General features: G+C 49.7%; 2 protein-coding genes across 4 annotated transcripts; both read left to right on the top strand.

The window, feature by feature from the left end:
* Positions 1–1,298: 1,298 nt before the first annotated feature.
* On the top strand, positions 1,299–1,956 carry LOC6900804 (uncharacterized). Its single transcript, XM_002135127.3, has 2 exons — positions 1,299–1,571; positions 1,641–1,956. The coding sequence occupies exons 1-2, from the start codon at positions 1,499–1,501 to the stop codon at positions 1,907–1,909; spliced, it is 342 nt and encodes a 113-aa protein (XP_002135163.2). The 5' UTR covers positions 1,299–1,498; the 3' UTR covers positions 1,910–1,956.
* A 788-nt stretch (positions 1,957–2,744) lies between these two features.
* LOC117184890 (uncharacterized) lies at positions 2,745–14,634 on the top strand. 3 transcript variants are annotated; one of them, XM_033383997.1, is made up of 3 exons: positions 2,745–2,989; positions 13,983–14,342; positions 14,413–14,634. In XM_033383997.1, the coding sequence occupies exons 1-2, from the start codon at positions 2,968–2,970 to the stop codon at positions 14,318–14,320; spliced, it is 360 nt and encodes a 119-aa protein (XP_033239888.1). In that variant the 5' UTR covers positions 2,745–2,967; the 3' UTR covers positions 14,321–14,342; positions 14,413–14,634. The 3 variants fall into 3 exon arrangements, with proteins under 3 accessions (XP_033239888.1, XP_033239889.1, XP_033239887.1); XM_033383998.1 differs by having other exon boundaries at positions 14,400–14,634; XM_033383996.1 differs by having other exon boundaries at positions 2,746–2,989; positions 13,983–14,357.
* Positions 14,635–14,637: the final 3 nt, after the last annotated feature.

Here is a 14,637-nt window from a genome sequence, read left to right as displayed (position 1 = left end):
AGATGTACCCAATATTCCGGCCAGCTCCAGCTGGAGCTCCTTCTCTCCATTTGATCTTTTTTTCATATTGCATCTCTAAAACAAAGAATTAAATATATGTATATGAATGTTGCTTTAGTTGAAGGCGGATATTGATCTGTGTTGAGGTTGAATGCAATCACCCTGAAGGACTCTCTGGCATATTCCTTGCCTATTCCTTCGGTGGTTCCCATAATAAATGTGAAGCAAAAAGAAGCCTGAGGGCAGCACATGTTGAATATAACGGGCACGCCATCCCCTTGACCCATGCGTATAAGTTCATGGAGACACCAGAGGACACCGATCCGCTTTTTCTCCCGCGTGGCTGGGGCTGTTGGGCGGACTATCCTGGCGGCCCAACGAGATTGGGCTTTGATGGTCCTAAAGTGTTCAAGATTACGTTCCACAGCTGTTCTGTTTTTTGTTTGTTCCGCAATTGAGATGGCCGTCCTTCCATGGACTGCGCGATAACAGATAGCTAGTGGTGGCGTGTTCTGAACCCAAAGCGCCATGGACGCTTTTCTTCGGAACTAATGCAGTGTACTGTAGCCATCGGGAGCCTGGAGAACAAGCAGTTCACTTCATTCTTACAGTGTTCTGCTTGTAAGCAGTCGTGGTTATTTTGATTCATGTAACTATTAACAGATGGCGCTGGTAGCATGTAGAAGGCAGCTTTGGATACATATATGAATTATAACAAAAGAATGATCCGTTGAACCACAAACGTTCAAATTGGAGAGCTTCAAAAGTTCAGAAGAACAGGTCCGTTGATATAACCATAATATATTCAACATCCCTATCGTCCCATCGTCTGTCTGAAAAGGTATCTTCAGGCGGCTAGCCCAATGCAAGATGTTTACTGAATATTTCAGTACTGGCCTGGGTATCATAGGAGCATTGCTAGTAATCATTTTATAGCCATAAATGTAGGGCAATGGACGGGTCGACTCTGATGTTGTAAGAGCTGCCCAAATATAGTTCTACTATTCGCGTAGAATCTGCTCTGGGGATCTACGATTACCGGGTTTTGAAGTTGCAGGCCATCAATAAAAATGTATTTCTGTGAATTACGATTGTGGGCTGGAGCAATCGATGACCCCAAGAGCGGCGATTGAAAGACTTTTTCCTTTGTTCGCCCGAAACTTATCAGCTCGGCACTCTGATAGAGCCATTGTTTACAAATCGTCGCGGCTCAGGGCTTGCTTGATTCATTCAGAAAGGGGGACGGCCCCGCTGTGCAGGTGATGGACCCACAGAGGCTGGGGAGAGTCTCGCCTCGGCGGCAGAAGCTGCTCAGATGATCGCACAGTTTGAGCTGAGAACGCGTACCGCCAAGTCGTCGTAGCTCTCGTCGTCGTCGTCGTCTTCGGCCGTCGATTAAGAATTGATAATAGCCGTGCATCTAGTATAGGGAGCCAAGCCATAGCCCAAGCCACAGCCCAGTCAGTATTTGTTTATATTTCCACACATATAAATAATTATGAAATCAGAGGCATTGCACAAGCTGCTGGCATTCTGTGCGCTGCTGATTGCCTGCGCGTGGAGCCAGCCATGTAAGTTGAACTCTACTCGTAGACGGATCCCATGAAAATGCCATTCGCTACAACCCAGCCTGTTTCCAGTGACACCGCCGGAGCATCAGCCGCGGACAATCGATCGCCAGCTGCTGCTCATCGAGAACAATGTGAGCGCGGAGGATGCACAGAACTACCACATCGCGATACCGAGGAAGGCCAAGGCGGGGGAGCCCTGTCTGACCATCACCTGGAAGACCAATCCGGATGGCAGCGGGCCGGACTATCCGCGTATCTACATGGCAGATGGCTACTTCAGGATACTGCCACCCTCGATACCATCAATATCCTCCATGTCTAGAGACCAACCGCAATAAACGGTTAGATATCCCTTCGTGCGGGAGATCTTTCCTTTCTGTATCTACGAATTCCATCACACATATCCCCAAATATGCTCCCTTTATGCATATTTTTTGTCCGACAACATAATTGTACACTGACCCATTGCGCTTTGGGGGAGAAGTTGTACGATTTGCTCCTTTTTCAGTGGCTGTGTGTGGCAACACCCAGTCTGGACACAGGGCTCCGGACTCCACAAGGGTGGGCATGGACTGAATCCGGAGTGGTTTGTGGAGGCAGTCCAGACACTAGAAGCTTCCAAACTCCAGTGAAATTCGCCAACTGTCTGACTCTCCCCCGTCTGGGACTCTGTCTGTGTGTCTGCAAGGGAGAGACACATACAGACAGAGAGAGAGAGAGAGAGAGAGAACAGAAACTCCAACTCCGTGCAGGGCTGCACTTTTCGGGATGCCTGCAAAGAGTTTCGCTTTTTTCCATGCCCAGACTTTCGCTGCAGTTTTCATTTCAGAGCAGAAGCAGAGACCGAGCAGCAGAAAGCGCCGAAAAAAAAAAAATAAACTATGTGGCGTGGGAGTGTGTTAGTAAGGCTAATTGACTTGCCACAGCTCGGGATCGGGTCCATGGCCACGTAGATGTAACTGCAACATATCTGTTAGAGAATGCATCCCTGGGGGTCCTACTCTGCTGATCCGAAGCACTATGGTTCTTGGGGCAAACTGTACCTTGGGCTTCCTTTGACATTTTCTAAGAAAGGAATGTGTAGGAATAGTCGTTTCGTTTTTGTAGGCAGGGGGACACAAATCATACGAGCAAATGTCAATAAAAATTTGTCGTTCTATGGAAACATTTCCATTCAAAGTGTACTCGTGTCGGGATCGAGTGCGTGTCAAAAGTATTCCCCAGGAAAATACATTTGTGTTTTGTATTTTTCCCTTTAGATAATAGTAATAGTAATAATGCTGTGGATAGTGTCGGCGTGCTGTTTCATTGGTTTCATCTTCCTGATCCTGTACTTGATTTGCCTCGGCATTGTGATATTTATGTCCATTTTCTACGGCTATGAGATTTCAAATTGATGTTGTCCAGAGATCCAGAAGGTAAGTTTGCATTTGAGTGGTTTTCCATGGAAAGACTCCAATAATTTGGGGGATTGGTAGCCTTTAACTCCTCCTTTTGTTCAGTCTTTTTGCTTGCCCTTGGAGGATTCCTCCTTTTCCTTGGCAATAATTAAAAATTCAGTGACTTCTGTGTGTGCTTTTTCCTTTTTGTTTGGCAGACCCGGCCAAAGGGAAATCATAGACCAAATCAAATGGCTCTCTGGCTAGAAAATGCCATTAATTTTCCCCCATTTCCATTACCCCCAAACAGCAACGAGAGCAACCCCCAAAACTGCTCAGACAGACAGTTCAGTTTCAGCTCTAGTTCCCCAGACCCAGACACAGAACCAGAACCAGAACCGGGACCCCTCGTGGAAGTTGACAAAAGTTTTATGCATTACCTTTGTCTACATCTTGGCCGAGGGCTTGGGTCAATGGCGGTGGTGGGGTCGTGGGTAGTGGCTCAGACAACAGTCTATGGATTGAGTCGCTGCTTTCATTTTGGGGGTGTTGTTGGGTATAAAACACACACTACTGGGTCTCAAGGAAACATCTCTGAACAGTCCTGCTGTCTAGGTCCCGTTTTAATAGATCCATCTTCGGATAGTCGGATTCCAATGTCTCTATTTACTCTCTCCCACTCCCTGTCTGTTGGACTGTCTCTGGTTTTGTGGCCATCACCGTTAATGCACTTGTCCCCCCCCCCCAACCCCGTTTGCATTCTGTTGAATTTTTAATCAGCCTTCGGCCTCTGGCTTCCTTGATTTGATTGAATCGAATAAAATGTGCGACGAGCTTCACTCTCGCTCCACTTCCCCTTTTTGGCTGTGCCAGCGCTGGTCTACAAATTTTTAGAAAGTTCCACGACTGCTGCTCCGACGCCGACTCCTTCTCCGATTCCTTCTCTGACTCCCCCTCCACCTTCTGCTGCTGCATCCCTTGGCTGGCTGGCAGCCCCAACTCCAACTCCGACTCCAACCTTTGGCTGCCTTCCTTCTCCTCGTCGGTGTCTGCACTGCGTCACGTTCGCCGCATGCTGTCTGCCATTTTGGCTTTTCCTGCAGGAAGCTTGCATATATTTTACGTTCGCCATGTTGTTTTTACCTCTGTGTGCGGCTGTGTGTGTGTGCATCTGTGTGTGTGTGCGCTTGTGCCTGTGTGCCTGTGTGCAGTGTCTGCTGTGTGCTGGTGCCCCAACTCTTCACTTTTATCGATTGAATTGTGTCTCAGGCTGTGAAATGCAGGTCATTGATCTGTTCGTGCCTGCCTTTCTGCCTGCCTGCCTGCCTGCCTGCTAAAAACGACGAAATGCTTTTTCGGTTTTTCTTGTTGTCTCGCTCTCTCCCCGCCAAAGTGGCGCCCCACCACACAGAAGGGTCGCGGTCTGGGGCAAGGATGGCACACTCTCTGTGTGTGGAGTGCAACTTCTGGTTCTGTTTCCAGCAAACAGGATAATAAATCAGATTCCGATTCGATAAACGGATTTTATGTTGTGCTAATTTGGCAGGATTGGATTATAGATGGTCCTGGGTTTGCCTGGGATACTTGTACGATTAGATAGGATTATCAGCTAATAGTTCGATTTGAGAGAAGAAGAAGAGATTCCCTTCAATATCGCTGATCTTTGAGAGATGTTTCAGAAGGACAATCTCACATAAATATGACCCTACTTATGAGCAGTCTTCCCAGAACCCACAAGCATCTATCTACCATCTCACAGTTAATACATATGTATGTATCTTTCTATCAGAGATATATAGAAAACGGACTTGTGCCTAGATTCAGTCGGAAAGCTATCGCTGATCCTCTGGGGATTCTTCTCCTCCTCCCTAAACCTCAAGCGAATAGACTGAGAATCGGCATTAGACAACAAAATCCATAGACCGAGTGACTCATTTGAATCTAAAGACTTCTAGTATTCGTAATACATAAAAAATCATGTGTTTTCCCAAATTTAAGATGATTATTTTGGTATCATCTTTCAAAATCTCTGCAACATCTCGCAAGCACTGTAGCGCTCTTCGAAAAGTTGCCGCAACATTTGGACAATTCTACAGACATTCTACATTCTACATTCTACATGGGATTACATGCTACAGTAATCCGGGAGGGCGTTGAAAGTATGCAATAAAATGGGATGGGTTCTCTGGTGTATGTCCTGCGACCGTTCTCCATACTGAGGACACACTGTAGTGTAGTTCCACACAAGCACTTCCCTGTTCCAGCCAACAGGACGAAGCATTTCCTTTTTGCCGAAACTTTGGGGTACTGGAGCAGCAGTAGGAGGAGGAGGAGGAGGTGGAGGAGGAGAAGCTGGAGTGTGGGCCAGACAGCCAGCCAAATGTCTGTCGATGGAGCGACACTGTACCCCAAGAGCAGCAGCAGCCCTGAGACCCTGCCAGACACTGGTAGAAAGGGAAATCAACTGCGACTTATGGCACCAGGACGTGTATTTTGTGTGCCCTGGAGTTTTCCTGTTTCCCCCGTTTTTCGTTTTGCAAAATGGAAGGTTCCGGAAAATGGAAATTATAAATATAGAAGAGAGGACTGTCCGGCCCGGCCCGGCTTTGCTTGGCTTGGTTCAATGACCAGGCAATGGCCGCGTCGATGCTATCGGGGCTCACAGGGACCTGCGCCTTCCCACACAACGCCGCCAGGCCCAGCCCCTTCCCCCCCGAGTTGAGGAAAAGCCACCATAAATGCAAATAATTCACAGAACGAGTTGCAAGGTCGACGAACGTTGCATGCGGTTGCGGTTGCCCAATCTATGCCCTTCCCCCCCCCTTTGGCTCCCGGCTGACGGCCAGCGTCAGGTGAGCTAATGCCCAACGCACAGAGCCAAACACGTTTCAGGTCTCCCTGTGGAAACTATCGCATAATTTGTGGGTAACTTTTTGAGCAACGCCCCTCGGACGGCCGCGTCCCTCGATCCCGCTGCAGAGTCATCAATCAATCAATCCCACCGGAAGGCAGGGAAAACTTTCACATCGGACTAATTGGCGTAACCCTGGCATTGGCTGCTTCACCCCGATACCAGCGATACGTGCGATACCTACGATTTGTACGATACCTGTGGGGTAATCTGCCAGCCCCATCAACGACATGTGTTCGAGGGCAGTCCAGACATTTGAAGGAGAGAGAGAACTTGTTTCCCTTGGCACATGAGGACTTGTGGATGCTCTCTCCACTCTATGAACGATCTCCATTAGAGCGAAAGCTGGGATCCCTTCAGTGCAGTAGACTTGCTTGACCCTTCCTGCCTCGAACTGCCACCAATTCCGCTAGAGCCCTCTCTGGGTTAGGGTGCTCTCTTCGGGAACTTCGCGGTCATTGCAACTGCAACAACAAGGGCACTCCACTCGAAGCTCGCTCAGCGCAGGCGTCGGCACTAGACGAAAGCGCAAAGGGAGAGAGAGGGAGAGAGAGAGAGAGGAGCATTGGGCAGAGCATAAGTAAGACCCGGTACTGCGTAAGAGCGAGGGAGAGGGAGCGAGAGTCTGCCCCTTCTCTCCCCACTGCCCCCACCCACCCATCAATAGGCATAGGCTAATGGCCTCTCGAGTCGTTCGCTGATGCTATAATCGTTGGGATTGCCATTGCTGCTGCATTCCACACGGCTCTCCGGGTCTCTGGCTCGCTCTCTGGCTCTCTCTCTCTCTCTCTCTCTACCCCCTCCCCGCCCACACTCTCACCCAGTTTCGCCTTGGAGCCGGCTCTGCCGCAGCTCTGCTGGCATTGACACTGACACTGCGCCACTTCTGGCATTGGCCCTGGCATTCGCAGTGGCCCTGCTTCTTGCAGCAAAGGCTACCAGCAGCACCTACGTGCCGCCCCTGGCCCCCACCGCCACCACCACCACCACCCAACTTGGCTCTGGTCTTGAACTGGTCTCGCATCCATCTTCGTCTGTTAGAGAGGGCTGCACTGGGGGTGTGGGGTGTGGGGGGCAGCTCTACAGTGGGGACTGGGGAGGAATCTTGCATTACTTTGGACAAATTTAGTCCTAAAATCGCTGTTCCACTGTGCCTGGGCCCACAAGAAGCACACTATTTGCTGATGATATGCCTCCTGCATTGACAACTCGTCGCATTTTATGCCAGGACATGCTCTCGGACTAGGGTCCATGGCATCCATGACATCCATGACATCCATTGGATCTACCATCCCATCAAGGGGCTTCGCTTCCGTTGATGATGCACTGGGCCGAGCCTTTTAATTGGCCTAGTCCATTGAGTGCTCCATTTGCCCCGAGTGCGTGTCCCTGTGCGTGTCCGTGTGCGTCTGTGTGTGCGTTCGGGGCAAGGTGAGAGTGCATGGGCTCTGGCTGTTGGTCCAAGGGTTTACACTCGACACACGCACCTTAATGGACATCTGAAATTGGCACTCAATTGGGGGCCGAACAAGTTTCAATTGCAAATGGCTCACAGTTCCCAGAACAACGAGAGCCTAATGGAAATGGTCTTGGTCTTAGGCTTAAACAAATTTTCAGGCGAGGAAGACAATAATTCATGAGGAATATATCGAGAAGAAGGGCTAGACATAGGTATATCCTTAAGTACAGTCGAAGGTCTATATAAATTCTATTATTTTGTTTTTCTTTGTACTTCCGACTCTATATATAGTTACCCAATCCATAAGGATCAAAGCCCCATAGTTGATCCAATGCGATCTTCCAGTCTTAAGAAATTCCAAAGATTACTCAGAGGGTTTAGCCTCTGGGCTCTCCCATCGATCTACTTACCCATACGCCATCTGACAGTAGTGCCAAATGATGAGTAAACCTAGAGGAAAAAAAGGAGCATTAATATACATATGTAAACACAGGACAAAAAAAGGGACATGAGACACCACAATTAAAATGAAAATCAACGAAAAGCGAAAACTTTTTGTCACATGAAACACACACAGAGAGAGAGAGAGGGGGAGAGAGGTAGAGGGGGAAGGATATGTACACATAGAACAATAACAGACTAACCTATTGTAAAGTGGGGGAAATATAAAGCTCAACAAAAAACAGTGGTGCATACATCCAAAATTACATACTTTCATGTGTGTGTGTGTGTGTGTGTGTGTATGTGTGCATATGGCGTGTACATCTGTGTGAACAGGCGACAACATTTTCCAAAATGGCGTCCCACCATGACTAACAGCCCTGCCAACATGCAACTGCCACTGGCCCTGGCCCCCGCCGCACCACCCACACAGCGCACCAAAAGTGGGAGAATGGAGCAGAGCAGCTCTTGTCCGCCGGAGTTGGAGTCGGAGATGGAATCGGAGTTGGAGCCGGAGAGCAGGTCAATGATACCAAAAGTTAAACCACCCAAAACCCAAACCCAAACCCAAACCCAGAGCCCAAAAAACCCACTCCCACTCCCCCTACAACTTCAACTCTACCCCCCGCCCCCCAATGTCTGCGTCGCACTTGAGCAATTTCCACAAAAAAAGGAACAGCAAAAAGTAAAGAATAAAACAGAAACCGAAACAGAGGAGAGAAAACCAGCGGCGGCGGCGGCGGCAGCGGCAGCGGCAGCAACATAAAGCGAAGCGAGCCGCACCCTTGGCTGGGGGGACACCCACTGCTGCATGCAACATAACTGGCAGCGTCAGTGTCAAGTTTACGCTAGCTCCGCTCTCCCCTCACGCCCACCGCGCCACTCCGAACCCCATTTTCAATGGCAGCCATAGGAGTCGAGTCCCAGGGCCACAAAAGCACTTTTATCTTTTGTGCAGTGGAAAGCAGGCGGTGGGGCGTGCTGGGCGTGGGGCGTGCTGGGCGTGGGTCGTGGGAGGAGGGTGCTAAAGGTGGGGGGGTGAGACGCATGCGGCACCTACCGCCCCAACTCTCTTGGCTGCCGCCTCATGCATCATTTATTCAGCCCCCACTCTGCCGAGCTCTTTCTCTCTCTTTATCTGCATCTGTTTTTGCACAGCTTTTCCTGTTTCTTTTCTGTGTCTGTGTCTGTGTTTGTGTATGTGCAACGCCGGCAGCGGCAGTGGCAGTGGCAGTGGCAGTGGCAGCGACGCAGCAACAACAACCACGCCACAACTTGAACAACGCGGTGAAGGTCATTGCTACCAAAATTGTGTCTCCCTTTTGTCCTACTCTACTCTCGACTCGATTCGACGCGACTCGACTCGACTCGACGCGAGGCGAGGCGACTCTGCTTCGACTCCATTCGACACAGACACATTTCCCTGTCTGTGTGTGTGTGTGTGTGTGTGTGTGTGCGTGTTCATGCTTCTGCATGAGGCATGGCATCCATCCTAGTGGTATACTCCACATCCAACATAACTCCGACCATGAATAGTAGCTGGCAAGAGGGAGCTTGAGCCGGAGCTGGGGCTGGAGCTGGGGCTGGGGCTGGGGCTGGGGCTGGGGCTGGGGAGACCTCTCGACTGCACTCGTCGTTGGGGAGATTTTCTTTCTCTTGGTTTTCCTTCTCTTTTGTTGTTGTTGTTGTTTTCATTTTTTTGCATTTCGTTTTGTTTGCCTTTCGCCGTTTTCGCCTGCCCAGCCCTGTGGTGTCTTTTCATCAAATTTTGTATAAAGCAAAGAGCAAGGGCATGCAGAGTGCTGCAGAGTGGCCAGATGGTTGGATGGAACGTTCACTCGTATTTCCTTTCAATTCTGGGTATTCTACGGGCCATCCAAGAACCTCTGGGATCAGACAGGTGGGGGCCTATCTGTCAATTTCAGACCTTTCAGACCTCCACAAATGCCGTCCAGAGCAGCTCCGGAGTTTCTCAATGATGACCGGTTGTAGGGCGATCAAAAGCTTCATCGATCTCTGTTTAATAACAGGACTGGTAACCACCACATAGGTATTTCGCTAGGAAGTTCTGTGAGTACTACCTCCTTATATACTATTCGACTCCTATAAAGGTACTCGTTTTTTAAGGATAATTTTCCTAGTTCATGACCGTTCCCCTCTCCTCTCTGCCTTCCATCTCAAGGGGTTTTCTAGGTGACGTTTTCTCATGGGAATATATGTATGTTTCTAGTCCAAGGGTTTGCTTTAGTAGGTAAAACCTTAGAGCTTTATGGCCTGCCATGTACTTATGTAGACCTACCAGTAGTACGACTTGATGTTTAGTAGAAATCGCACCCATTTTCATCTGTCATTGTTCCGTGTGTCCATTTTTGGACATTTGAAATTCATTTCAAACGAAAAACTATTGGTTTCTCTAGTTATTAGGTAATAGATAAACGAGTAACGAGCAACGAGTAAAGAATTCTTATGATACGAGAACGAGTGACGATATATCTATAGCTCAATCTATGTCAATAGAACGAACATCTCCCAAAGTATATCCTATACTCGTATATCTTACCTTCTCAGCGACTCTGTACCTTGATCTTCTATAATAGCGAGAGATGAACGAGTAACGAGTAACGAATACGTATGGAAGGAGAACGAGTGACGATGATTGCTGTTCCTTTATCTTTATAGCTATATCTCACCTTTTAAGCGACTCTGTGCCTTGACCTTCTAGAGTTTTTAGGTAATAGCGAGAGATGAAAGATTAAAGAGTAACGAATACGTATGGAACGAGTACGAGTGACGATGATTATTGTTCCTTTATCTTTATAGCTATATCTCACCTTCTAAGCGACTCTGGGCCTTGACCTTCTAGTGTTTTTTGCAGATCCCTTGCATTCCAGCCATCTGGCAACGCTCTGCGTCACTTGAACGGCGATTACAAAATCGCTACGTCGCCATCAGACCACCCCACTCCCCCCCTCCGCCCAAAGGGCTCCCCAAGCAACTCCACATTTGCAAACATCTCTCTCCCCTTCTGTCCTTCACACCTCCGCCCTCCACTCCGGACGCGCTCTCTAAACAGAGAATTTGCAAACTTGTTCGTTCGCTTTGCTGCACCCCGCACTCCCCGCACCCTGCACCCCGCACACCCCAGCCCCTCTGGCCAGGCCACAAACTGTGTCTGTGTCACTCAACCCACTAAACTAGCGCACAATGGGAAATGCGATGACGACGGCAACGACGACGACGACGTTTCGACGCTGGGCAACGGCTCACACTCGTTTCTCTACTTCTCTACTGCTCTCTCTACGGTCTTCGCTCTTCGCTCTTCACATTCTTCCATTCACCCCTCCCCCACCCATCACTCGACAGAGCAGACATTGCACTACCACTGCTTACTCCTTTCCCTGCTTATGCTGCTGCTTCTGCTCCTTCTCGTTCCTCTTCTGCTCCCCTCCCCCCCTCCCCTTGCCCAGCATCTGTTTTCGTCTCTCTTTTGCTGTTTGCTGCCTCGATTCACGTGCTGCTTGTCGCCGTCGCACGCTTTTCGTGTGCTGTCGTTTCGCTCGTTCGTTTCGTCTGCTGCATGCAACATTTTCCGCACGACGTTGCTCCTCCTCCTCCTCCTCCTCCTCTACCCTTCTGGCTAGGCAGCCAGCTCTCAGCGGAAGTTCTGTGTGTGTGTGTGTGTGTGTGCTTGTGCCCTGGCTGCGTGTGTGTGTGTGTGTTCTGTTGTGTGTGCTGGGTTCAATGTCTGGTGGTTGACCTACCCACACTCCACTCCAAGCGCTTTTCGCCAAAGCAACGTAGGGAGGGGGAGGGGCGGGGAAGCCAGGACTCCACTTTGCTTATTTGCAGAGACTCCTCCTGCCGCTGCCACAACTGCTTGGGGTATTAGAAAGTGCCCCGCCCAGAGACCCGCCACCATCGTCTCTCTGTGTGACAAGTGAAAACTAGAAAATTCCACTTCTCACTAAAGTAAAAGTGTCTTATCAGGCACCCCACTGGAGTGTGAGTGTGGGTGTGGGTGTGGGTGGCCGCAGGACTCCTTTGGCGTCAACAGGACTAGACAATAAGCTCCAGCATAGAGCTGCATGCATTTCCAGCAAATTGTAAGTAAGTAAATTCCCCGAAACGATTGTCTTCCATCAATCGCCCAAGACTTGACCAAGGGCATGGCCAGAAGGGAGCAAATGGGAAAAACCACTTATTTGACTGCTTCTGCCACCAACTGGTTTTCCACTTGCAGTTTTCCCCACGGCTGAGAGACTCCAGAAGATTCAAGGCTAAGCCTGGTTAGGTCATTGCCATTGCCCAGGCATTTTCCCCCGTGGAAAAACTAGTTGCAATACCCAGGCCCCACTCTCCACTCCCCACTCGCCCTCACCCTGCCCCTTCCCAGCTCCAACTCCAACCGAGCAATGTGCAATGTTTGCTTAGATGGATTACCGAAGAACTGAGACTGGCTGAACGGGTTTCGTTCCAGGGAAAGTTCTAGGTGCCAGAGAGAGAGAGCGAGTGTAATAGTGCTAGAGAAATGGAGAAAGTTGCAATTGGCAAAAGAGACACTTGTGCCCAGCCCGCCAGGCCATTGTGCAACCATCTCCCCTGCTGCCGCTTCAGGTGGGAACTAGGTGAGGTGAGTCACAGTTGCAACCCTTCCTGGGGCGAGGTGGGGTTGCACTCTCCACGAAATGACAAATTATCCTGCACAACCTGCTGGCCACGACACAGACATGTCGGGGACAGGGACAGCACCAGAGACTCCCTTCTGTAATCAAAGGGGGGAACGGCCTCAGGACAACTGGCACCTCGGAACAGGTGCTGTGTCTGTCCACGCTACCCCCTGGCCTGCGATGGGTCTTTCAACTGATTTCAAGTCTTAACAGCAAGAACTACTAAGCCCCACCGTCCAGATCGAAAACATTATCGTATTAGCCATCCAATTATTGGCTAAACCTCTATTAACCTTTGTCGTTCGGGGTAATGCCCTTGCCGTATGACGAGTATGTACACGTACATTTCGAATGCTGTTGTATCCCCTAAGCTGGTGTCCTTTATGTGTCTGCAGTGTGCACTCCCTCAACAAAGGACCCGTATCCAAGGGCGAGTGCCAGTGCCAGTGCCAGTGCCAGTGTTGTCCCCTGTCCCTGTCAAAGCTCAACCCTTTTTTCGAGTCGAGTCGAGACGAGTCCGAGGCATTCGCGCAACATTCTCCTTGGTTTATTGACCTCCATGTTGCACTGCATTGCGTCATCGGCTGGGCTCATCTGTCCCCGGGGCACGTTCCGCTCTTATCACGCAACAGGCATCAAAAGTGTCAGCCCAATAGTCTGTGTCTCCTCCCATCTCCCATCTCCCCTCTCTCTCTCTCCCTCCCTCTCTCTCCCTCCCAGCCAAGTGCAATTGCTGCAGCAGCAACGATTACAAATTAGCGAAAGTTTTGGGCTGGAGAGGGAGGACAACTGTCTGGGACCTGACATCGCCGCTTGCTTGTGTGTTTGTTTGTTTGTTATTTGTGGGAATGGGAGAAACCCGGGAATGTGGAATGGCCAATGGGTGTGCTGTTGGCCACAGGGGGGTTGCAACACACACACTCGTTGCGTGGCGGCATAATAGCTGTAATCTATATCATTTTGCACAGTTTGCTGGCGTCGTCGCCAGTGCTTGATGTTTTGGCCAAATAAGTGGCCATAAAACGCAGCCATAGACGATGCCAAGCCGCAGATGGGGCAAGGCAGGGCGATTCGGGCACTAGGGTGGAAACAACTCAAAGGGTTACTGGAAACAGCTTGGAGCGCCATACACTCCCAATGTCATCCCAATGCCACTAGATTTCTTTCCATTACGATCATGGGAATACTCCACTGGAATTATTCCACGATCCATGGAAAGACGAGCCATCGAACCCTGCTCTCACCCCACTGCTATCTCTCTCCATAGCTTACTCTCTGGATGAGGCCTCGGCTGCAGGTTCGGGCCGACTCTGGTCTCTCCATCGGTTCGGCGCGGCTCGTGCTCTCGGGCGCTATAGCGCAGGGAATAATGGAAACGCAACGGAATATTACGGACTTACCGTTCGAGGTTCTTGACCTGATATTCAAAGCACTTGGTAGAGAGAAGGATCAATAGAACTGGGGGCAAGCACAAAGCAGAGAACGTTAAGTCCTCGGTGGGCTCTCTCCGATATGTAGTTATAACTAATAGATAGCGTTCCTTCCCTTTTTCAGTGCCTCATATACAGAAACTGATCGAGTTCGAGGCCTCAGTCTACAAGCCATGCAAATTGGATCTTCTGAAGAAACTTCGCTATCGGACAGTGCGCGAAATGCGCATAATGCTAAACGGGGAAGCTCCTTCGCTGTCATGGCCCTCCTCGGAGGCGCTCGGATGGAAAAGATGCCTGCCTCCCTGCCCTAGAATCCTCAAATCCTTGGATCCCAATCCGTTCGATGGCGATGGCTTCCTCGAAGTCCGACGATCGGCAATGCGTAATTTTAAGAACTATTTTGATCTTGGGGCTTCTAGGGCTGGCAAAGTACAGGCTGGAAGAAAGGATGCGCAGTAGGAAACCGGCATCGAAGCGGGTGGTAATCTACACTTTTGTAATTTACAGATTCCCAGGACGTTGAATCCATAATTAATAGATCTCGATTACAGATACGCCGAGCTCTAGGTGTTCCACACTTCAGCGTTCCATCATTGGTATTTACAATTTATGAGCGAGGCGACCGCGCAAAAGCAATCTGTTGCGCATAGGCCGGTGCCCGAGAGCCATCGCAGTGCTTTCACGGAAATACAGTAATTCTTCTTACGCACACAGTTATTTTCGATCCAGTGATCCAGTTATTCGACTAGTCAAATATACAAATACAAATACAATTG

Source organism: Drosophila pseudoobscura, chromosome X, assembly GCF_009870125.1.
Source record: "Drosophila pseudoobscura strain MV-25-SWS-2005 chromosome X, UCI_Dpse_MV25, whole genome shotgun sequence".
In the NCBI taxonomy this organism is placed as follows: Eukaryota; Metazoa; Arthropoda; class Insecta; order Diptera; family Drosophilidae; genus Drosophila; species Drosophila pseudoobscura.
Note: the sequence above shows the minus strand (reverse complement) of the source record. Positions and strands in the feature narration are given on the sequence as shown.

What these genes read in the sequence shown, in the direction of transcription:
- LOC117184890 (XM_033383997.1), top strand. Translation starts at nt 2,968, where the DNA reads ATGTTGTCCAGAGATCCAGAAG. An exon ending in GTTGTCCAGAGATCCAGAAG is followed by an intron (nt 2,990 to 13,982) that starts GTAAGTTTGCAT and finishes TCCCTTTTTCAG; the next exon opens with TGCCTCATATACAGAAACTG.
- LOC6900804 (XM_002135127.3), top strand. Translation starts at nt 1,499, where the DNA reads ATGAAATCAGAGGCATTGCACAAGCTGCTGGCATTCTGTGCGCTGCTG. An exon ending in CTGCGCGTGGAGCCAGCCAT is followed by an intron (nt 1,572 to 1,640) that starts GTAAGTTGAACT and finishes GCCTGTTTCCAG; the next exon opens with TGACACCGCCGGAGCATCAG.